General features: G+C 36.1%; 1 protein-coding gene and 1 pseudogene across 1 annotated transcript; both read left to right on the top strand.

Moving 5' to 3' along the window:
* The first annotated feature begins 7058 nt into the window (after positions 1-7058).
* LOC148938518 (inactive serine/threonine-protein kinase TEX14-like) lies at positions 7059-24821 on the top strand. The gene is made up of 2 exons (XM_089107732.1): positions 7059-7189; positions 24452-24821. Exons 1-2 carry the CDS (start codon positions 7158-7160, stop codon positions 24819-24821), a joined length of 402 nt encoding a protein of 133 aa, XP_088963858.1. The 5' UTR covers positions 7059-7157.
* LOC148938519 (U2 spliceosomal RNA) lies at positions 14479-14683 on the top strand (annotated as a pseudogene).
* Positions 24822-24823: the final 2 nt, after the last annotated feature.

The following is a 24823-nucleotide window of genomic DNA, read 5'->3' as shown; positions in this document are numbered from 1 at the left end:
TACTATCAATGAGTCAATTTGAAACCTATTGGAAAATCACACCCGACGGCAGTGTTCTACTAGACCTAGCACCATGAACACAAACCAAATAATCAATGTATTTAGTATGGATCCAGACATGTCCCAGTACAAGTACTAGTTACTACCTTCGGACTTCATTGAAAAAATTCCAAGTGTTAACAAGACCCTGATCATTGTTAATAGCAGTCCGTCGACTTTGACGACCGGTCATTGGCTAAGCATCTTTCGAACAGCGAAGAATATTGAATTTTTTGATCCTCTTGGCCTATCGTATAAAGTCTACGCTCCATACATCAGCAACTTTATTGAAAGCAGTGGGAAAACCATTATTCAAAATCAACGAAGAGTACAGGATTTAATGACTAAGACATGTGGCTTTCATGCACTACTCTTTTTCATGTTCAGATGTCGTGGGTACACCTACAAACAGTTTCTCAACATCTACGTTGACTTACCTCAATTGAACGACTTTATAGTGGATAATATACTTACATGTTTATTTAATTTTGATTTTTGTGCCCTAATAATAAAATGTTCTAAAGATGTATGTTAAATTGTTTATTAATAAAAAAAAAAAATTATCTACATGATAAAAAACGAATATTATACTCTTTAGATTTCGTCCACTACTAGGTATTTGTCGACAACAACTAGTGCAGGTCGATTATGTGAATTAAAAGTATACTGATTCTGATGTAGTGCAATTTCAGGGTCACATTTTCTACAGTAGATTGTGAGTTCACTCTTGTCATATCTCTTTGTATAGTCAATGATACTATTCACATTCATTCTAAAGAATTCACATGTTTCAATTTGCCTATTTGAAGCAATTTCACAAACAGTGTCCTCAAGTGTCGAATCACATTCCGTCACAGCCAAATAAAAATCAGTGGGCTTATAATCATAACACCCATTATCTTCACAACGATGACGTAGAAACCCTATTCTTTTGTTGTTCCAACAGTTGAATCGTTGACCCGGGTCCTCCTCCCAGAACAATCTAAAACCACGACGATACCAATCTCGTAGTAATAAACTGACATCACGGTTAGGATTCTTTCCAATCATACCGGTATATGTACTCTCCCACTGCTTACATTTATCATAATGACAATTGGAGCATAGGTACCCTCTAGGATGAGACTCACACACCTCTTCAAGACAGGAATTACAACCTTTAATTTGTACAGCATATCCTCTATGCAATTTACACGGGTTGCATAATCTACACTTTTCATCACACTCATCAATCATTGTGCAATTCTCACATGATGACCAGCTGCCCTGTGTGTACATACATAAAGGACATGTATGGAACATTTTGTCATGTGTTATCGCTCTCACTGCGACAATGAAACTAAGCTAGCAACAAAAAAAAAATTGCCTGAGATATAGAGAGAGGAGTAAATCATCCTTGAGCATTATCTTTCTTATGAAAAAAAAAGTCTTAAATTTATAAACTAATGTTTAAAATCATATACACAATGTAATTTTGTCGTGTCGTGATCAATATATCAATAAATTTTGTAAATGCATTTGGACCACAATGTAGAAGCTTCATGCAATAGTCTAATGATGGAGAATCAGTTTTCATTATATCGACAAGCATTCCCCGAGAAAATATCTTCCTTTGAATATAAAACTCTAGAAAATCATCATCTATAATTAAATGTTTTTCCATAATAACTAGATTCCTCATGACTCGAACTTTCTCGAATCTATCCATTTTTTTTTTTTTAGTCATAACTCTATCACCACCAACTTCAGACTAATCAGAATTTATTTTTTCTAATCTAGAAAATATACCCTTGTCTACTATAGAAAGAAAAAAAAATACTATTGATTTAGAAACATTTTTATTGAACATAATTACAATAATAATATTCACTGATGCATTTTGTTCTCATCAATATATTTCGATAGAACATCTAATGCTGACCAAAGTTTATTTATACGGAGAATATTTACTTTTCCAGTAAAACACAGCTGCTCCTCCTGCTTAAATTTGCTTAGTGATATCACATATCTTGCATACATAATGTCCCATTCAAGACATATTCTACAGCCAGCGGTTATTTCCACAGCTACATTAGGTACTCGTATATCACTGCTGCTGTTGCTGTCGTTTCCATCATTAATCCCCAAAAGTGTAAATGAACCACTCATTTTTTTTCAATAATATACAATCAAATAAAATATTATCTTTGAATTAAATTATCTTACTAAGATTAAATAAAACGAAAAATACCCCTTATATCCGAATCCAACTACTAATCAAGTAGTTAGTGTGACCGTCGCTCTCTCTCTCTGGCTGTCCTCCAAAAATGAGTGTCATAATAGAAAACATGTCTATCAACACATGTAGAGTTCATTGTAATAGGCAAATGACCCTGGTAACCGTACAATGCATTGAAAGTATACATTCAAACTTACGCCTAAGGCATAGATATGTATGTAAGCTTTCAAGTAATTGTACGGTTACTACTTGCGTCTTGGCACAGCCACTAAACAGAAAAGCAGGTATGATAAAAGGGAAAAGGACGTGTGAAGACGTGATAAAAGGCGACTTTTACCGCTGGCCAAGCCATATTGAATAGGGCTGCGAAGCGTGACGTCAATTCTTGGGCGGGAAATTCAAATAACGATGAAATGTGGATGCGTAGACACGTTTTTTCAGAACTTTGGCGAATTGTTTTGGCCTAAAATATTTGTCGTAGATCCTACTAATCCACCAGAACGTCTTCACGTCGAAATAATACTAGGAATATTGACAATCAGATGTTAGTTACAACTAGAAACCACGCTTCACGGTACTTTGAATTTCGCACCTTGCTTTTTATGTCATCACCGCGCAGCCCTATGTTGTATAACTTAAAAACCGTGTTCCGGGATTTTTTTTTAAATTTCGAGATATTTTTTTTGAAGAAAAATAGGAATTTTATTTTTGAGCTGGTGGCAACGCTGCATGTGTAATAGGAAAAAGTGACACCATCAGTGCCATCGTAGGGCTACCTAGTTTTTGCATGGATATCAACAACTTGCAGTCCTCTGTTCTTCTTCTTTAGGTACATATCAGTTGTTTTCAGTCTTGGAGGTTCTTTTCCTTGCCAAATAAACCCGTAAATGATTTTTTCCAAGTTTTAAAAGATCGCTTTTAAAGATGCTGAAATATTCGACAGATACCGAATAAAAGGCAAGCTGTTTATATTTAAATATTGCGCCCTTTAGAATATGCCTCCGGCATGCCTCCGGAGGCATGCCTCCCGCGTGCCTCCGGCGTGCCTCCGTGCCTCATGCCTCCAGGTGTCCCTCAAAATGCCCAGTTGTTAACCCCTAGCCCCCCTCCCGAAAAAATCTTTGAGTAAAACTCCCTCCGAAAAAAAAATCATGGGTACGGCCTTGGACTCTAGCGATCACCCAGTAAAATCGGGTTCATTTGTTGTTTATGGGATTTCTTGTATCTTTGAACTTAGTTGAGGTACTTAAGGTCAATGCTGTACCCAGGATTTTTTTTCGGAGGGGGTTTTGCTCAAAGATTTTTTCGGGAGGGGGGTACACAAAAACCCTCAAAAACGCTTACAAAATTCCTTTATATCCATTTTTTTACGTTTTTACGAGTCAAACAAACAGTTCAGGGGGGGGGTCCATACCCCCCTAACCCCCCGCTGGGTATGGCCTTGCTTAAGGTTCACGCACATACAATTATTTGGACGCAAAGAAGCCAGGTTTGCGTGTGGTGTGTGGATTTCTGATAAAAATCTATCCGATTTTCTAAATTATTGTTCTAGCTCATAAATCTCTACTTATCCGATATCTTAGACTGATAAATCGCATCTGCATTACTGAAATAGGCTGAACACAATGAAGACGGATATTGGAATGCGATGTTGAAGTCGTTTTTTTTTTGTCATATCATCAAAGAAAAAAACAGGATAAAAATCATATATGTGTAAGCCCTGATTTAGGGGAACAAAATTTTAAAAAAAGTATCCAGAGGCTAAATATACCAAAGAAATCGTTCGAGGTTTCAACTTCCACACCATTCCCCCAAAGCTGCGGCACCAATTCAAGAAAGTATAGGAGTAAGAGGGAAGGAGTATAGGGAGTATATAAGAAGTATAAGGAGTATATAAGGAGTATAGGGAAGCAAAGATGTTTTCAGTTTTTTTCATGAAAATTTAAACATTTTTTCTTATAAAATCTAGGCTGGTGATTTGTTTTTGTTTTTTACAATTTCTCAAGTAAAAATACAGACAAGAATATTTTCAAAATCTAGAGGGGTACCACCCCTGCCCCCGCCAATACCTTCCATTGTTACAAAAGGGCTGACCCTTAAAAAGTGTATTAAATTAAATAAAAACATCAATATGGCTTCAAGTCCTACTCAAAACACTGATTTTTTATTTTTTCTTTTAAACGTAAAATTAAGACGTTTTGACTCAGATCATTTTTCTGAAGCCAAGTTTTAAATTTTAAGAATTATCTTTTATGCAATCTTATGAACAGGGGTTCCAATCAGGGGCGTAACTTGCTATAGAGAAGGGGGCAGCTATCCCCTCCAGACCCAATTCCCCTCCCCCCAGAATTCAGTTTGCCCCCAGCTGAAATTTAGTTGCTGCAAGAAATCTTGTCAAAACTAAGATAACCCTGCATAATTCAAGTATCCAGATAAGCAGGTCACTTTCCTTTCATGGGCGTACGTAGCTTCTTGTCTAGGAAGGGGGCGGCAGCTGACTCTGTAATGAAGGGCGGGGGGAAAGCTGAAGTTATATTGTCAGTTCACAAAACCTTATATTGCCAGCAAGTTCCATCATATCTATGAAATCTATATTAATAAGTAATTATCATAAATCATCAAAAATCTTCGGCATGAATCTTTTTATATTAGAGATAAGTCTCACCTAGACATTATGGATAATTGCTTCTTATTTGACTTTTATTCTGTCATTCCAGCTGTTTATTTCCAGCTTTATCAACCATCTATCTTTTATCAACTGCTTTTTTAGCCATATACCTTTTTTAAACTGCTTTTTCAACCTTCTGGTTTTTCAACCATTTGCTTTTTTAGCCATATCTAGTGTAAATTTGAACTTCTAGGGGGGGGGGCGAGGAGCCCTCCTCCGTATGCCCATGTTTCTCTTAGTATATCTTTGCCTTTATGGTAATATATGAATCATTTTTTAGTTTTCACTGTCATTTTCACTTGATTTGGGAAATTGACTCCAACTTTGCCCCTCCAGGATTTTGACGAAATTACGCCAATGGTGCCAAAGAAAATGCAAGGGAAGGACAAGGAGTTTTGTAGTATTCTTGTAATGAAGATACAGAAAAGTATTTTCACAATTTAGGGAGATGTTGAAAACACCCAAAAAGGATTTATTTCAGAATCCTCGACCCTAATTAGCAACTCTGCTTGTAAACCTTGGAAATAGAGAAGGAATAGGGATAGGATAAACATGTCTTCCTTCCTGGCCCACAATTTTGGTTCTGAACTATTTCAGTGACCTGGTATAGCCTAGTGTTTAGTACCACGTGGACGTGGAAAGGTTGGAACTAGAAACCTCCAAAGATCTTCCTAGGACATAATTTAAGCTTTGGCTCTATTCTTGAAAGTTTATTTATCTAGCTCAACCACTATCCAAGATAGCAAACAAAAACGATCGTTCTTCATTTGACCCGCCGTACAGTTTCATGTTTCAGCTTTATTTCCATTCCATGAAGAAGGTATAACGCGGTTTTTAGAATAGAAACAGATCTCCTCTAAACTAGACCTATACTGGGTATTTTTATAGAATTTATATACATCATTTAATTTCATGGAATTTTCGACCGCTTAAAATCGGATGTGAATACTTTAAAGGTCCACTATAATCTCATATAATAATCGTCACGCTAACTTGCGATTTCCACGCCTGATTTTTTTTTCTCGCGATATTCCACAAGGAAAAAAAATAGTGTTGACCTATATGTGTGAATGGAGTTTGGGTGTGGTAAATGGAATCCGAGGAATGAATGCAGAGACTAAAATATATCTCAGAAAGGTTGTTCGAAGTATTTATTTCCATGCCTTCCTCTCTGAAGCTATGATACCATTTCAAGACAATATGGGTGAAATGGAGGGGTACAGAAGATTTTTAATTATGTTAATGAAGATATGTTAGGGGTGGGGGCGCGCGCCCCCCACCCCTAACATAGTCTAAAGTATTGTATTTACCTAATTAACGCATGTTTGTATTAATTAAATTTGCTCCTAACGCAAGTTTATCGGATCAACTTGTTTTGCGCCCCCCCCCCTCTAAAAAATCCTGGGTCCGCCCCTGTACATCTACAGCACAAACGTGATCCAAGGAAAGTATATCAAGTCTCATAGCTTTCCTAAATCCTGATTTTTATGATTTTAAGTAACTTGGAAAAAAACATGTCTTAAATTAAAAAAAAAAAAAATATGTATGGCTTAAAATCCTGTTTATATCACTGGCATTATAATTTTGCTTTAAACCTAAAATCAAAAAAAATCAGTTTAAAACTAGAATTAAAGAAAAAAACTGAAGGTCTTAAATCAAAGTTAAAATCCATCTTCTGTGCAGTCTTATCAACAGGGGTGCCAGTTCAACAAAATGCGGGGTAGGTGTAAGGATTTATTTTCGTATTTTTAGAAATGAAGATACAAAACCAATCTTTTTAAAACTTACGCAGTCAGCAATTTTGTTCCTTTTTTTATCTAAAAACCATCCAAAAGGTCTTTTTAAAATTCCCCCCCCCCCATTATCGGCAACTCTCCTTGTTAACCTTAGAAATACAGACGGAATAGGAGCCGGGAAATACCTTCACAAGGCAGGATCTAAGCTTATCTTAATAAAAGCTTATCTTCTAGGAGTTCACCCTAAAACGTTTTTCCCCTAAAATTTTTCCTAGACAAGGAACAATCAGTGACAACCAGTAAACCCGGTTATCACATCCCCATCTTACGTGGTGATTAATTAAATTCCGCCTTGGCTACTTCTTAGGCGACTCTAGCTGGCGAGGAGGCGTAGATGGTCAACATGTGGCGAAATCCACTTGTTCTTTAATTGCGCTTTAGCCGCCGTGATAGTAAAGTCAAGTTTAATGATAAAGGATACTCATTGATGTGAAAAATGCCTATAAGTTCTAATGGTGATGAATATAGGTAAGAAATTTAATATTTTTATTTGAGTATATAACCCTAATGAACTTTCTATGGAGTAAACGGTAATCCTGCATGAAGACTTGCTTACTCCTGAGCATGGGCGTAGGGGGGGGGGGCAGCTGCCCCCCTTGACCTTCAAATTTACATTAGATAGGCTATGGCTGAAAAAGCAGATGGAGGGAAAATAAGTTGACTTAAGGCCCTCCATCACACTATCGACTGCCCCCCCTAGACAATATGCTGCCTACGCCCATGCTCCTGAGGAGGAATAGAGATAGGCCTATATTAGCAAAAGAAAGTAGGGCCATGATTGAATACCCCATTTATCACTATTTCCAAATTTAATCTAAAAAAACTATAATTTACCCCCCCCCCCCTTATGGGACCAGCTACAATCATAGGCGATATACAAAACAATGAAATTTTGTTGTTTTTGTCTAGGCTATAGCCTAGCAAGGCCGTACCCAGGATTTTTTTTTCGGAGGGGGTTTTACTCAAACATTTTTTTTTCGGGGGGGGGGGGCGGGGAGGTGGCACAAAAAAAGTTCAGAAACGCATAGCCTACAAAATTTGTTTATATCCATTTTTGGGTAGATATTTACCAAATCATATTATTGAGTTACGACTAAAGTGAATATAGGTTACCACTCGATGCCTTTTTTATGCTCTTTACGAATATTATAATCATTTTTGTCGGAAATTAATTTTAGCCCCCACCCCTATATATAGCGAACATGGTAAAAGAAACTAGTCAATCTGGTTATTTCAACGGTGAATTCCTATGCCGAGCATTGTATCCCGAGCGTTCTGGGCGGCCTGCTCTCCTTAGTTCTCTGATATAGTTTTTCATAATTTTTGTTACTAAGCATTATATTTTCATCATATTTTGGTATATTTCATTATGATTGACCTAACTTCACTCCTTGAGTGTGGTCGGGATAACACGTAAGTACCAAAAGATTTAATTTTTTTGCTCTGAGGCCAAAACTAAAGCCGGAACGTACGCAAGGGGCCAAGGGCCTACCCGCGAAATAATAAATCTTCCCGAATTCCTGGGCACTTTTTATTCAAATTATAAAATAATAGTATAATAATAATACTTATACATAATAATAAATATGAATAGTTGATTAATAAATTTTAAAAGTGCATCCCAAGAGCCATCGGTTAAGTGAAAAAGCTGGAATTTATTGTTCGAATTGGAATAAGGTCAAAAATATTCTTATAGATAATAACTGCTAAGGAAGCCAAGATTGGTGGATATGTGAGGATATAACCGACGTAAATTAAGGTATTAAATACCCATACCATAGCTGATCCCCCTTCACTTTCACTTTCCAGTCAAAACCCTCACTTTCTTGTCTTGAATTTTAGCTAGACCATTTTCGCTTATTCACATGTTATCCATTTTGTCAGTTGAAGTTCAATGAGAATTAACCCTTCTAAAACCTCTTATTAGGAACACGGACCACAAAGGTTTAGCATATGAAAATTATCGGTGCCGTGTCAACAAGACAGAACAGACCAAAACCTTATTGACAAAAGGCGAGGAGAAAACATTATCATATAAAGGCATAAAGCCACCAAACTACAACTTCATGATAAAACTGGAGGCGTCGTATTGACATGGCAAGACTTAATGGGTGATTTGCAAAATCATAAGAAAGCTGCAAATGTGATGAAAAATTGTAAATGTTAGCCCAAAGCTATGGCAGCATAAGGATGTTGTTTGAATTAAAAAATTGAGTTTAAAGTAAGGAGCGACATTAAAACTTGAAACGAGCAGAAATTATTTCGTATATGGGAAGGTTGCCCCCCATCCTCAATTCCTCGCTCTTCACGCTAAGGTTTTCTAGTTCTTTTAAAAAAGCTTCTTATTCTAATTAAACGGCCCTTGTGTGTCAGGAGTCGTTCTTTAAAAAATTGGGGCAATCAATCAAAATTTAGCGTAAAGAGCGAGGAATTAAGGAGAGGGGAAACTCCCTCATATACGGAATAATTTCTGTTCGTTTTCAGTTTTAATGTTACTCCTTCACTGTCATCCCTACTGTTGTGTCAACCCAGAAGTTTTAATACCTGATGTTTGAAATATTTTTTATTTTATTTGACTTTATTTATGCATTAAATTCTTATTTGATGCATTTGGGGAAAAAGGGCGTGGAGGGAGGGGGCTTCTTGTCCATTGATCTCTTTTGACTCTCAAAAACTGAAGTAAAACTTACACTTTCCAAACAAATGAGCCCTCTTTGAAGTTTATACAACCATCCCTTCCACAAGAACCTTAAATACCCCCAGGGCATAACTTACAAAGCCTGTCGCGGGGCCCTGGGGGGTTTATACCAATAATAAAAGAATCCGTTCATCAGTTGCTAAGAGATTTCCAACTCTCTTGTTCGCCAAAGCGAGAACTTGGCAAAAGCTATTTGCAAAATCATATAAAGTAAATCTTTGAAGAGGTTTTGGAAAAGAAAATAAGTGTCAACAAACTAAAGTTAAAAAACTGTATAATTTTTTTTTAACAAAATGTCTATCTCAAAATTTTCATCAGATGGCTTTGGAAAAAAAAGGCGTGGAGGGAGGGGGTGTTAGTTGCCCTCGGATCTCTTTTTACTATTAAAAACTGAACTCGAACTTTTAATTTCCAATCAAATGAGCCCTGTCTGAAGTTTATACGAGCATCCCTTTCATAAGAACCATATATGCCCCAGGGCATAACTTATATCGTCTGCCCCCGGGCCCTGGGGTTAGTGCCGACACCTGAATTTTTGTTATCCGACTTTTGAACAATTTTTAACTTAATGGCTATCTAAAATTTTGTATCGGATGCGTTCGGAAAAAAGGGGGTGGGGGGGGGGGGGTTGCCCTCCAATCTCTTTCGACTCTCAAAAACTGAACTAGAACTTTCAATTTACAATCAAATGAGTCATCTCTAAAGTTTTTACTAGAATCTCTTCCATAAAAACCATATATTCCCCCAAGGCATAACTTACAACGCCTGCCCTCGGGCCCTGGGGGCTGTGTCGACCCCGGAGTTTGCGTTATATGGTCTTTGAACTATTTTTAAATAAATGAATACCTCAAACTTCTTATCAGATGGGTTTGAGAAAAAAAGGCATTGAGAGGGATTTGGGCTAGGTCCCCTCCAATCTCCTTTGATTCTTAAAAAGTGAACTCAAACTTTAAATTTCCAACCAAATGAGCCCTCTTTGAAGTTTATACGAGCACCCATTCCATAAGAACATATATGCCCCCAGGGCATAACTTACAACGCCTGCCCCCGGGCCCTGGGGGTTGTGTCGACACTGGAGTTTTTGTTTTATGATCTTTCAACTATTTTTAACAAAATAGCTATCTAAAATTTTTTATCGGATGCATTTGGGAAAAAAGAGCATGGGGAGGGGGCTGGTTACCCTCCAATATCTTTTGACATTAAAAAGTGAACTAAAACTTTCAATTTTCAATCAAACCCTCTGAAGTTTATAAGAGTATTCCCTCCTTAAAAACCATATATGCCTCCAGGGTATAACTTATAACTCTTGCCATGAAGACTGTGGGGGAAGTGTTCTTCTCAAAGATATAATTTCCAGAACTTTCAACTGCGTTGAACAAAATGGCTATCTCGAAATTTTGATGGGATGTGTTTGGGGAAATGGTGGGCGTGGACGGGGTGTTAGTTGCATTCCAATCCCTTTTGACTATTAAATAAGGCACTAGTCCTTTAAATTTCCAATCCAATGAGCCCTTTTTGAAGTTTTTACGACACCGCTTTCTATAAAAAAAACTTACATGCCCCCAGAGCATAACTTACAACCCTTGCCCTGAGGGCTGTGGGGGGGGGGGCGTGTCTACCTAAAAGACCTAATTCCCTGAATTTTCAACTACGTTTAACAAAATGGCTATCTCAAAATTTTGATTGGATGTGTTTGGGGAAAAGGTGGGCGTGAGAGGGGGGTTAGTTGCCGTCCAATCACTCCCGACTATTAAAATGGGCACTAGCCCTCTGAATTTCCAATTGAATGAGTCATTTTTGAAGTTTCTACGACAAAGCTTTCTATAAAAAACCTTATATGCCCCCATGGCATAATTTATAATTGTTGTCCTGAGGGCCGTAGGGGAATGTCCTCCGGAAAAGCTTAATTTCTATCTGGAGATTACCTAAGCTGAACAAAATGGCTATCTCAAAATTTTGATTGGATGTGTTTGTGGAACTGGTGGGCGTGGAAAAGGTGTTTGTTGCCTTTCAATCACTTTTGACCCTTATAAGGGCACTAGAACTCTTGATTTCCAATTAAATGAGCCCCCTTTGAAGCTTCTACGACGACCCCTTCCATATGAGGTGCCTCTAGGAAAGAAAAAATAACAATAAATAATAAAACATTGGAGCCGTATGACCTTTACTATACGCAACGCTATAGCGTTGCCTCTGATATGAGGGGTTTCCTTCCTCCCTATGGAAAGGAAAGATGACATTTGAATAAGGAAATTAAAAACATTTTCTCTTTTATAAAAACAAAGTACCCTGTCTTTTTGAATACCCCCTCCCTTAGGTGTTATTCAACATTTTTTTCTTTAAACAGCACTTGTTTTATTTTTACATCTATTCCTTTGAGCTGCATGGAAAATCGATCGGTGAATTTTGTTTTAATTAGCGGGGAAGCATTTTAATACATGTTGCATTTTCTTGTTTCGGCGTTAACATTTTCAATGCATGCGACTCATGCGTTAAAAATCTAACTTCAAGTTGAATCTTGGTTAAATATAATTTGAAAAACATTTTATAGATAAATGAAAAACTAATAAAGAGTTTTTAATGAAATTTTACATGTGACAATGTAATTTAAAATCTATGTATCGATTTAAATAGTTGAGTATTAAATTGTTATAAATACTGTTAAGGATTCTTATTAAACAATTCTCAGTATATAAATGGATTAAACAATTTTTGAATAGCCTCAATAGGGAGATCCAGTTAACGCCGGTCTCGCTATATTGAGGCTTCGACTAGCACATCCAGGGTCATCACTTACCGCCAGGTTGGACTATTTCCCACCAATTGGGCTATAAAATTTTCAGCTTCGTGGGAAAAGTTACTAAAAACCCGCAAGGCGGGTTTTTGGGCTATAATGTTTTAAATCTCGCTACTTTTGGGCTATAAATTGAATTCGCTTGAAACCCAAAAAAATCATATTTGAAAATTATACCTATTTGGTCATTTACCGTCTTTGTAGGTTTGAACCTCAATATAAATATAATGTGTCTTGACTGTGGTTATCCCCTTCTAATTTTTGGGTACCCCACCCCATATTTTCATCACCATTCCATGAAAATAAAAAAATGTAGAACATCTACTCTACGTCCCAATAAACATAATATATTTTAGTCTCTCGAACTACCAAAGATTTTAGTCTCTTTGGTTCCTTATCTTGTTTCTAGACACAATGCTCTGTGTGACAGGAGAACGCGATTCAAGAGAAAGTGCTCTGTGTGAAGGGAGAACGAGAATCAAGAGGCAATTCTCCATGTGAAGGGAGAACGAGAATCAAGAGAAAACAGTCTGTGAGGAAGGAGAAGTCTGGAGCCTAACTGCAACTAACGCAAAAAAAACCTGTGATTTACCATCTCAAAGTTTTATATTCGTTGATACATCCAGAGAGTCTGAAGTAGGGCATTTTGAAAGCTTCACCAATGATTCGTTGGCCCATAAATTAAAGTCTTTCAATGAAGGGTGAATTCATTGAGTTGATGATTAAAGTGCATTCTTTAAGAGATTTTGGTACAAGGAATTGGTGTAGCCAAGGCTGGCCCTTGTTTCTATTGCAGGCTTTGCTGCAGAACCGTCCTAAATTTTACAAAAATCTATTTTTCCCCAGACGAAGGAGACTTTGTGAGGGCTCATGGGCCTGAACGACATTGGAAGGAAGCGATTCTTGTATTTATTTGTTATGTTCTTAAATGGTGTAAAAACGAGCTAAGTCCAAGCTAAGTTCAGTCCTCTTTTGTTTCGTCTTAGAAAGAAACTATCGCTGGAATTGTTATCCTTGAAGCAGAGCCGCGTAATTTATCTAGGCTAAAATGTAAAGGGCAAATCGTTGCTAAAAAAATATGAACAAAACTAGTACAAGTCCATACAGAAAGATAGCCCATAAGGCATTACTCCTCTGCATTTGAAAAATCAAAAGATAATACCATCTTGGAACGTAACTTCCCTCGTACTATCTTGTTTCTACTAAGTCTTTCTACTTCAGCTCCAGTCCATCTTTTTCCATGGACTGGATTTTTTTCATCTCCAGGACTTTTTTCCATTTTCTTTTGCTTTTCCAGGGTTCAAAACTTAAGGTGCTTAAATAGGTTTACACTCAAATTCTGCTATAAAACTGGAATTTTACTTGAAGGCCATCTATTCTTCAATACAGTCGACTGGTTACATTGTTCATAACAAGATAGAAAAATAGAATTAATCAAGTAAATGGAATCATAAAAGGATACATACTAATAAAATTAAAGCAAGCAATCGTTTATCTGAAGTCTCACTGCTTCGTGTTTGTGTATTTTGCTTATGTGATTAAAAATTCAGCTTTTGTTTCCAAATTTGAAGCAAATTTAATGATTTCATAATACAACTTGCATTGTTACCAAGTAGCTTATACGAATGCCAGTGGCTTGTGTTTTTCCTGCAGTCCCCTTCTTGGATTAAAACAAAATCTTTTCGAGGTTTTATCATTGAAATGGGGCTTGTTTTTTTTTTAAGTATGTTTGTTAAAGATATTGAAAAGAACAAAATTCTCCTCCCTGGACTCTGAAAAATACTCTGTTGACCCCCCCCCCTCTCCCCAGGGCCGTGTCTATAATATTGTTTTTAGGGAGGGATACAAAATAAGTTTAAAAAAAAACATCGGAAATTTGTTTAAATGCATTGCGTTTTAACGAGTTGGACAAAAATATCGGGGGGGGGGGCACTAGATCCGGCCTTACCCCCTAATTTCCATGATTTGACGCTCTTCATCAACACCAGTGGTATCAACTGGCGGAGTGACAATTTTCATTGCAAATGAGCGTGTTTTCTTGGGTAATTTTGGGACAATTTTGTCCAAGTCTTAATTGGAAAATTTTCCGTCTACCATTAGAATTTTGAAATAAACTTTGATATTATTGGAAATATTTTTTGCTGTTTTGAAAAATCTAAAGACAAATTGATAAGTTTGTATAATGAGTATTGCAACCGAAATAAAATTTGCGACAAACTTTGTTACTCGTGTTCTTATAAACTCTTTGACAATCCTTGTTAAATTATTGTTTCTTGGCCTTTTGGCTAAGATCCAAGTGTAACATCTGTTCCTATCAGCTTAATTTCTGATACGGTCCCTACATGGGGCCCAGAATATAAAACCGATTTTTGGAAACCGGAGGGATGTCGGGGCTTGCCCCGCTCCCTACACGCCTTGGCCCAGTATTGCAGTCTGTTATATCACTTATACCGCGCTTTGCGTTAAAATACCGCAATTTGGAAAGAAATGCCGCATTTTTTTCTGATTATACCGCAATTATACCGCAAAATGACTTTGATCAGCGTATTTATACCACGAAATGACTTATCACTGAATTTATCTTAAGTAATGTCACCGTACGGGAAAAGGGTCAATTGTTTGCTCTTTACTTCTAATAACATATGGCTGGATAGGTTACTGCGGAATTCGCGAAAATTCAAACTAGTAATTAACGTGCTTCCAAGAGCAAATATTTTACATATCAGTCAGGTGCCAGAATGAAAGTAATTTTCAACCATTAGTATGGTAAAGGTGTACAGACACTGCAAAGCAGAGCGAATACTATAGTAGAATTTAGTAAATAAGTAGTCCCGGGCTATCCTATCTTGCTTCTTTTGGGCATTGTCTTTCCATTTTTACAGCCCAATAGACTGAACAGTATACAGTAAAAGAAGTTAAAGTTTATAAACAAATAAATAAAGTTTCAAACAATTATGTTTTGGGCACTTATGTAGACAAGGGTGTCACTACTTTCTTTGCTTCGGGGCGAGGGGAGGAATAAAAACATGCTGACAAATTAAAAACCGAATCATGCCGAGGATTGTTTAAAGCAAGTAGGCTAAATAATATGCTCTCTCGAGAAGTTGAAAATTGTAGAAAGGCATCATTACAAATTTTTATTATTCTTTACATTAGTTTTTTTTAAAATATATTTTAAGGACATAAGTTGTGTAAAAACTGCTTCTGTTGCGCAAAGCGTCTAAAATTAAAAAGAAGAAAAAACGAGCATCTGGTTCGAAAATGTCGTTTGACATTTTTGAAATGTTTTGACGTTTGACGTTTGACGTCAAACGTCGTTTGACGTTTGAAATGTCGTTTGTCGTTTGCTGAGCCACTAAAAACTTTTTAATCTAGCATTCTCGCCTTTTGGAGTGTGTCCAACTGTCTACTTTCTTTAAAAGAGAATGTGGCGAAAGACTGGAAGTGTAGACTGGCACATTTGTCTCTTTTTTTCGTTTTCAAGGCCGGTAGCCTATATCAGAGGATCCAAAAATAGAAAATTGGGACAAAACGACGGAATACACAGTACTTCTAGAGAAAGCGCCAAAAATAAAACAAATATTGATAAATTAACATTTAATCTAGTTTAAAACAGAAAAGAGTACATTATCCTGCTTATTATTTTCTAGAGAACGGATGGTCTGGACGAGCTATTAGTGATGAAGAACGGGTGAGAGTGCCAGAAAGTGACAAAAGGGTAAAAAATTATCATTAGGGACTATTTTTCCCTTTTTTATATGGGGTGGATATCTGGGGGATGTCTCTTTTTATTTTATTCTACCTATCTTGTTCAAAGTCCATGGCAAAATCTACCACTTACAAAAATAACAAAGAATAGTATCCATTTGCTAGAAAAGTAGCAAGGAACTAATTGCTTTTCAAAAGTGAGTTTTTTTGTTGAAACTAGTTACAACGTATCTGCATTACGGGTACCAAAATATACCATAAATTATACCATGTTTCGGTGAAAAGGATACCGCAAAAACACCGTTTTTTTCATTGACCGACACCACTTTTCGGTATCGGTCAAGTGGCAACACTGATTGCAGTACTTCTGGGATCGGCACACCCGTTCCGAGGGGAAACCAGATCTATTATAGGAATATTGCGTTTTTCCAACTTAGAAACCACTCCTGTAATTTCCTAGTTCTTGAATATATTAAAAATCATGTTTTTTCATCTAAAAAAAAGGAGAAAAACTGTTATCTAGTTTAAAAAAGTTTATGGTGAAAAAGCCAATAACCAGATATGCGAAAGTGACAGTTAGAGCGTGTCAAAAAATGAAGACCAAAGACACACGTGGTTAGAAGAGATGTGGCCCCAATCATTTGAGCCAGTCAAAAATGAAAATGAAGAGCAAGGACACACGCGGTTAGAAGAAAAGCGGTGACGTGTCAAAAGTAAAAGAAGAGCAAAGACAAACGCGGTCCCAATAGGAAGACATCATTACCGCAAAGTATCTTGAACATGCATCCTTCCTAGTCACTTGGGGCTGAGGCTGTCGCCTTGCCACAGTGCTGCGGTAACTGTTAACAGATAATGTAACATTGAACATGTGATTAATATGGATTGAAAGAGCAATTGGTGAAGAGTCGAAATCTGTAAAACCTTTTTCTGCAGACAGTGTTTAAAATTTCCAATATTTCAGCGAATGTTATGGCAAGTTAAATTTTCTAAAAATTGAATTATTGCAAAGATTTCAATAACACAATAATTTGGTTCTTAGAAAATTAAACTTGGCATAATCTTCCCTGAAATTGGAGAAATTTCAAAGACTGTCTGCAGGAAAAGGTATTTGCGGTAGTTTTACGCTTATAATATTATTTGAATCTATTTCCGCTCATTTTTGGCTTAATGGAGCTCTTTGCTTTTCTTTGAAAAATATATTTTATGGAAAAAGTTCTTAAATTATTAATGAGTGAAACGGCCACTGGGTTCTCGGATAATAAAAGTTTCGACTATTCAGTCATGTTGATAACAGAGTGAGAAACCCCTGATTTTTTTCTCAAAAAGGTAAATTTGTATTCAAACGATTAAGACGTTTGACTATGAAAATTAACTCAAAAGATCCTTTACTGAATATAGTTAGAAGTCTTCTCCAAGCTTCGCAAAGTCTGGGCAAGTAGAGTCAATCGTTCTTCTATATAAAGAATGCTTCGTTCATGTCTATCTTGAAAAGTTAAACAGAGAGTAGAGACGTGTTCTTTTTATAATAAGTGAGGCAGATTTGGATTATAATCAGTCTTTAATTAATTTTTAGAAGTGTGTTGCAAATTTAAAATTGAAGCTGACAATCCTTCCTTAAATTTTTTTTTCCAATTCTACACTGATATTGACTCGTTTATCTAATTCCAGTGCCGTGGCAGAGCGTTAGTGTTCTGAGTTGAAAATAATAAAAACTCCAGTACGCAATAGACTCAATCCGAAAACCATTTCTGAACTTCTGAGCTCTTGCAAGTGAGGAGAGGGATCCTTAAACCAAGTTTTTGGGAAATCCCGGATACTCCTGTAAGAAAAGCAAGAAAGTGGAAAGACTAAACTCCCTTGCTAACCATGTTCCCAAATTGATCGGGTTTTATCTTCTAAAAATAAAAAAAAACAAGTTTTTTAAACTGAAAGTAAGGAGCGACATTAAAACTTAAAACGAACAGAAATTATTCTGTATATGAAAGAGACTGTACCCTCCTCAACGCCTCGCTCTTTACACTAAAGTTTTTTTATTGTTTAAAAAAATAGAGTTGTGAGAAAGTCAAACTTTAGTGTAAAGAGCGAGGCGTTGAGGAGGGGACAGCCCCTTTCATATACAGAATAATTTATGTTCGTTTTACGTTTTAATGGCGTTCCTTACTTTCAGTTAAAAAAACTTTCTTTTTATTTAATTTATGAACGTTTTGAATTAATGCAGATTTTGATTTTGGCTCACCGTACACGAATAATTAACACAATATTTGCATATTAAATTTGGTTAAATGGCTTTCTCGAAACTTGTTTAATTTTATTTACGAACGTTTTTATTAGTAATAAATATACGTAACTTAGAATTAACTTACGTAACGAACTTCTATATTCATAAATTTTTAACACGTATATTAGGGGGTTCGCCCCCTAGTCAATACCCTGCTCTTTAAACTATAGTTCGAATTTTTTTTCCAGTTCTTTAAAAATGACCTCTTAATCACAATCAGTTGATCAGTTGAAAAACTTGTTTTTTTTTATTTAATTCCTGATCTTTTTCTTTAATAATGCTGGGAAATCCGGCGCCCCCTTCATAGCAATGTCTCTTTCCCCATGAAAACTTCCTCCATGGAAAGATCCTTCCATATAGCCCGCGGCCCTCTCCTTCCCCCACCTACCAGAAAAAATCTCCTCTGAAAAAGTCTGTATACTTCCCAATAACCAATACTATATGTTAAAATTGAGTAAAGTTCATAACTTTCAGCACTCCCCCTGGGGACTTTGGGGGATCAAGTCATCCTAAAAGACATATTTATCATATTTTCAACCATGCTGAACAAAATGGCTATCTCAAAATTTTTAGCGGGTGACTTTGGGAAAAAAATTAGAGTGGGAGGGGGCCTAGTTGCCCTCATATTTTTTTTGTAAATAAAAATTAGACCTTTAGATTTTTTTGGCCTGTAAAATTAGCCCTTCCTAGAATTTATATGCCCCAGTGGTCGTACAGAACCAACCTGGGTAAAAAAAAAAAAAAAAAAAAAAAAAAACAAACACCCACGCATCCATGTTCTTTCTTATTGCAAAAATAGAAAATTCTACTTTTTTTTAGATAGGAGCCTGAAAACTCAATAGTAGGGTTCTCTGATAGGCTGAATATGATGGTGCGATTTTCATTAAGGTTTTATAACTTTTAGGGGGTCTTTCCCCCTTTTTTCGAAAATCAGCCAAATTTTCTCAGGCACGTAACTTTTGATGGGTAAGATTAAACTTAATGAAACTTATATATTTGAAATCAGAATTAAAATCTGATTCTTTTGATCTATCTATTGGTATCAAAATCCCGTTTTTTAGAGTTTCAATTACCATTGAGCCAGGTCGCTCCTTACTTACAGTTCATTACCACGAACTGTTTGATATGGCCTTTACTATTCTTTAAAAAAAACTTTATTTTTCGTAAAGTTTTCGTAGTATATATATATATATATATATATATATATATATATATATATATATATATATATATATATATATATATATATATTTATATTTATATCGGCGCGTACAAACAACTCCTCTCATTTGATCTGCCATTAGCGGTCCAATTACCCTGGAACACGTATTTTGGCAGAAACTTTCTCAAAATGCCTTTGAAACCAACTTGAGACTTCGAAACCTATTTTTAATTCCTAAAAACATCTAATAATAACATTACACTACTAACTACCGATTTTCATGTATGTATTGGAATAAATTAATTTAAAATTAGTTTCTTCAAAATTAGTGTTCCAACGTTGAAGCCAAGTTTCGCGTCCAAGAGAAATCTGACTTGTCTACCCGCGAAAAGAGCTGATAACGCCTATGTTTCTATCTGCAAAAACGTTCTCCGGAGCACTCGCACCCCTGTCCGGGTTTTTATAATGGGAGAGATAGAGAATGATCATACTGCTAATTCTATAAACTGTGGAATTCAGACACAAAATGTCGCTAGATTTATTGGGACTTGACATAGTCTTCAGATATCCACGCTACATATTCTCACTAAGCCTTCTAAGTCGCTTAGTCTGCAGATTAATGTACTCCTGAATATTAAAACGAATTGAGAAATAAGGCCCCTGCCCATTGTTACGGACGAAGAACCTAAATAAAACTTTATTACCCATACATCATTCGCAACCCTCCTTCCCTCAATTTAAAAAGGTAATAAAATTGAATTGTCACAAGTTTGTGAAAATGCCCCTTACCAGTGAGCAAGTATAATATGCATTATCCTATACCATTTATCGAACTACAAAAGAGAAGGTGACAACGTCCAAAGATCCAAACCTTATTAAAAAAAAAAAAAAAAAAAATAAGGTGCTATATGGATAATTAAAATATTTTTTGCGTATAAAAGATACGATTACTCGTCGCTAAACACTTATTACCTTCTCCGATTGGCAGAAGATATTTAATATGGGAGCCACATCATTAGCCACATCGATGAAAGAAGAGACCGGAGAACGACCTTAGGGGACGGAGAGATTTAAGTCAAGCAAGTCAACTAAACATCAGGTCAGGTGGCAGGGAAGTGATAGGGCCATTCCCTTCTTCTTGAATCTCAAAATCTTATAGGATTTGCTTTACAATTTCTTGTAAATACAATTCCCCTTGTTATTTTTGCGTTTTCATACTCTTTTTTTTTTGGCCAAAATTTTGTAATTTTTACACTTCGTTCTGTATTATTTAAAAAAAATATGGTTGATAATGTATTCAATTATCATCAGATGTAAGAGACGTTGAAGTTTTTAACATCGGACAGAATTCATATTTTGTTCTATTTTTTGTTTACTGATTTAATAATCATGTTTACTCAAAAGATCTTATACGGAGAGGTTACTTCTCCTAGACAAGGACAACTTCAGGAGGGAGAGAATAACCCCAAAAATGTTCCTTGGATTCAACCTCCTTACCTTACAGCGTTCTAAGCTGGTGCTTGCGCTTCACTACACTATAACAATTGCACAATGGGTCATTCAAAATACTTTATTGGTTATTCAACAATTTTCATTTTTTCGTTGAAAATATCGAAAGTATGTTATTTTTTTGTACGACACAAGCAACCACTTTAAATTTGCAGAGCATTGAGAGGGTTACAATCTATTCTCTTTCCTTGTTTTCGTGACTGGTTTCCTTGTACAATATATAAAAGTGTCCGTATTACGCACCAGTACCAAAATATATAACGGTAATAATTTTTAGATTCGACCGACAAGAATAGGTCCCTAAAATTATCTTAAATGTCCAAAGAGAAAATCAGATTACGGTAATGATAATAATAAACAATGGTTAACAGAATTTAATACAGTTACATAGCAGACATTGAGGTAACTAAAAGGGAAGGGAGTACAATTTTTCTCTAATTTGCCATTTTGTTCATGATTCACCTTTTGGTGGTTTAAGCTGTCCATCAGTGAAATAAATTTCAGATTATATGCAATGGTGCTGATTAGGGGGAGGGGGAAACATCCAACTAGATTTTGAATGAATTCCTTTTTGTGTTTTTATTGAAAAAAAAATTCATCCCCCTGAGGAAGAATCTCAGAATTTTCCCAATAATTCTTGACATATTTCAATATATTTTGCCCATTTTGATTTTGCCTCCACTCACTAAAACAAAATCCTACAAAGGGTATATAGCGTTGTTTTTTTTTTCCAATACCAAACTACCTTTTCATTGAAAAAACAACAAAGAGCTCCAAATAAGGATATTACAAATTTAGGGTGTTTTAACGCCCTCTTCTCTATTGTAATGGGCACTCAACTTACCCTACTTTAGAAAAAATATTGTCTTTGTTTACAAATGGCATCATATTTAAATAGGGAGCTGAAGTCATATTATTATCTAAATAAATGATTAATATCAATGGGCCTCCATTCTTCTTACGAAAATTAGCGGATGCCCACCCCTGGCCCCATAATATATAAACTAAAAAGTTAACGGACTTGTGCCATGGATCTTAAAGTCTTGGACTTAGGCTTTTTGAAAGCGTCAACCGCCTTGGAAGATCCTGAAGTGGCCAATTCCCGGTAGGATTCAATCACAGCAAGGATTTCCATACGCTGAGCTGGTCTGTTAAGGTACCCAACTGCCCAATCACGGGGAGTTCTTCCAAACTCGTCCCTTTAGCTGAGATCACCACCAGCTTCCACAAGATATGTGAGTACACGAGGGGAGCCACTGAAACATGCTCCATGCACTGGGGTATATCTAAAGAACTGTCCACAGCCTTTATTAGGGTCTGCCCCAAGCTGTAGTAATTTTACCAATGTCTTTTCACTGCCCGAGAAAGCGGCTACAAATAGTGCTGTCTGGTTAAATTTGTTTTTGATATACACTGGTACGCCCTTCTTCACTATAAAGTCTTCGACCTTTTCTGCTTTGTCATCTATGATATACACATGGAGAATTTCTGAGGCATTAGCCGTCTATAAGTTGGAAACTCGTGTGGGTATTATGCACGGCGTTGAGGAAGAATTGTACATCTTTCTACGAATAAAAAAGAGAAAAAACTTAGCTTCTGCTAAAAAAAAAAAAAAAAAAAAAAGTAAAAGATCGAAAGGAACCTTTCTTAGAATTATATGGAAGGAAATATTTTGCAAAATCTAAAAAAATCCAAAGAAAAACAATTATTGGTAGTTTAAAAAATACAGTAGAGCCAGTCTACCGTTTTAGAGAGTCGGTAAGAAAGAGATATGAATTTTACAAGAGCATTGATTAAAGTTCTTCAAAAAGAGAAATTTCAAAGAAAACAGTGATATAAAACTTAATAGTACTAAACACTAAGCGCAGAAGCAAAGAGCCATAGGCCTGTTTAATCCAAAAACAACCTAATAATCAGTCAAACTAAAAACAAACAGAAATTAATACGAATTGACAAATGAAACCCAAATCAAACACAATTAAAGTGAGTCAAACTTAGAGTGAACAGAAATTACGACCAATGAAAGGTGGGCTGCCTTCAAGGTTCTGGCTTTAGAAAAGAGTAACATGTCCATATTTTCTATTATTGTCAATCTACACGTAAAGAATGAACCAATTGAAAAATTCAGAACCTTTATCCTTTGAGGATACCTGGGTCAGGTTTCTTTCTAGGCAACTTTTATGGACCTTTCAAAATCTCGGAATGGAACGGTTAACTCGAAATTTAGAGCCAATACTAATGGGGGCTAGTCACTGCGAGGGCTAAAAATAACATGGGAGGGTCAACTATAACGAAAAGGAAAATGGGATAATTTGCAGAGGCACCCGATCAGGGGTGGCAATCTCGCCCATCCCCACCTAGTGAGCCAAGGTCAGAAAACAATTCAAATATATCAAAATTTTAAGCCAGGCATTCCGTAGCATCTTAGATTTTGAAAAATATAATTTTGTCATTTTCGTTGGAAAAAAAATCATTTCATATTTAAAAAAATAAAATAAACTTATTTCCGCTTATATTCAGGTCAGCTGATGCCCCTGACCCCTGAGCAAGCTTTTGGTTGACCACTGAACAAGCATCTTTCGTCTATAACATAGTAGAAGATGGAGAAACACTTTAACTGAAATGAATTAAGTATATTTTTTATTAAGAAGTGCTTTCAAAATCATTTATGAAGTCAATGATTTAAAAAATAATTAATGAATTAAACTTTTAGTTTTTGTGCCTTATTTGAGAGTCAGTGCTGTAGCATTGACATTGAAAATAAAGAGGGATGAGTCCTCCATATGTTTTCTTTTTTTGGCTCACCACTTCATCTACTGCGAATTGTCCAAGAAAGTATGAAGTCTGGTACTCTTTGCAAGATTGAAAGTAATCGGAAGGCTAGCAGCCCCCTCCCATTTTTAGCCCCGGCAGCGACTAGTCCCCATTAGCATTGGATCCAAATTTCTAGTTAGCCGTTCCATTCAGAGATTTTGAAAGGTCCATAAAAGTTGCCTATAAAGAAACATGACCCAGGTATCCCCAAGGGATAAAGGTTCTGAATTATTCAATTGGCCCATTCTTTACCTGTATATTTACAGTAATAGAAAATATGGACATGTTGCTCTTTTCTCAAACCAGAACCTTGAAGGCAGCCCACCTCTCATTGGTCGTAATTTCTGTTCACTCTAAGTTTGACTCACTTTAATTGGGTCGGTTTTGGGTTTCATTTGTCAAGTCGTATTAACTTCTGTTTGTTTTTAGTTTGACTGATTATTAGGTTGTTTTTGGATTAAACAGGCATATGGCTCTTTACTTCTGCGCTGAGTGTTTAGTACTATTAAGTTTTATATCACTGTTTTCTTTGAAATTTCTCTTTTTGAAGAACTTTAATCAATGCTCTTGTAAAATTCATATCTCTTTCTTACCGACTCTCTAAAACGGTAGACTGGCTCTACTGTATTGTTTAAAATATCAATAATTGTTTTTATTTTGAGTTTTATAGATTTTGCAAAATATTTCCTTCCATATAATTCTAAGAAAGGTTCCTTTCGATCTTTTACTTTTTTTTTAGCAGAAGCTAAGTTTTTTCTCTGTTTTAGTGGTAGAAAGATGTACAATTCTTCCTCACCGCCGTGCATAATACCCACACGAGTTTCCAACTTAGAGACGGCTAATGCCTCAGAAATTCTCCATGTGTATATCATAGATGACAAAGCAGAAAAGGTCGAAGACTTTATAGTGAAGAAGGGCGTACCAGTGGATATCAAAAATATATTTAACCAGACTGCACTATTTGTAGCCGCTTTCTCGGGCAGTGAAAAGACATTGGTAAAATTACTACAGCTTGGGGCAGACCCTAATAAAGGCTGTGGACAGTTCTTTAGATATACCCCAGTGCATGGAGCATGTTTCAGTGGCTCTCCTCGTGTACTCACATATCTTGTGGAAGCTGGTGGTGATCTCAGCTAAAG

The sequence above is a fragment of the Artemia sp. Qi Xiang Cuo genome, unplaced genomic scaffold (assembly GCF_049724085.1).
Source record: "Artemia sp. Qi Xiang Cuo unplaced genomic scaffold, ASM4972408v1 HiC_scaffold_3190, whole genome shotgun sequence".
NCBI classification, from domain to species: domain Eukaryota; kingdom Metazoa; phylum Arthropoda; class Branchiopoda; order Anostraca; family Artemiidae; genus Artemia; species Artemia sp. Qi Xiang Cuo.
This window is presented reverse-complemented; position numbering and strand designations above follow the sequence as displayed.

What these genes read in the sequence shown, in the direction of transcription:
- LOC148938518 (XM_089107732.1), top strand. Translation starts at nt 7,158, where the DNA reads ATGCCTATAAGTTCTAATGGTGATGAATATAG. An exon ending in TCTAATGGTGATGAATATAG is followed by an intron (nt 7,190 to 24,451) that starts GTAAGAAATTTA and finishes TCTCTGTTTTAG; the next exon opens with TGGTAGAAAGATGTACAATT.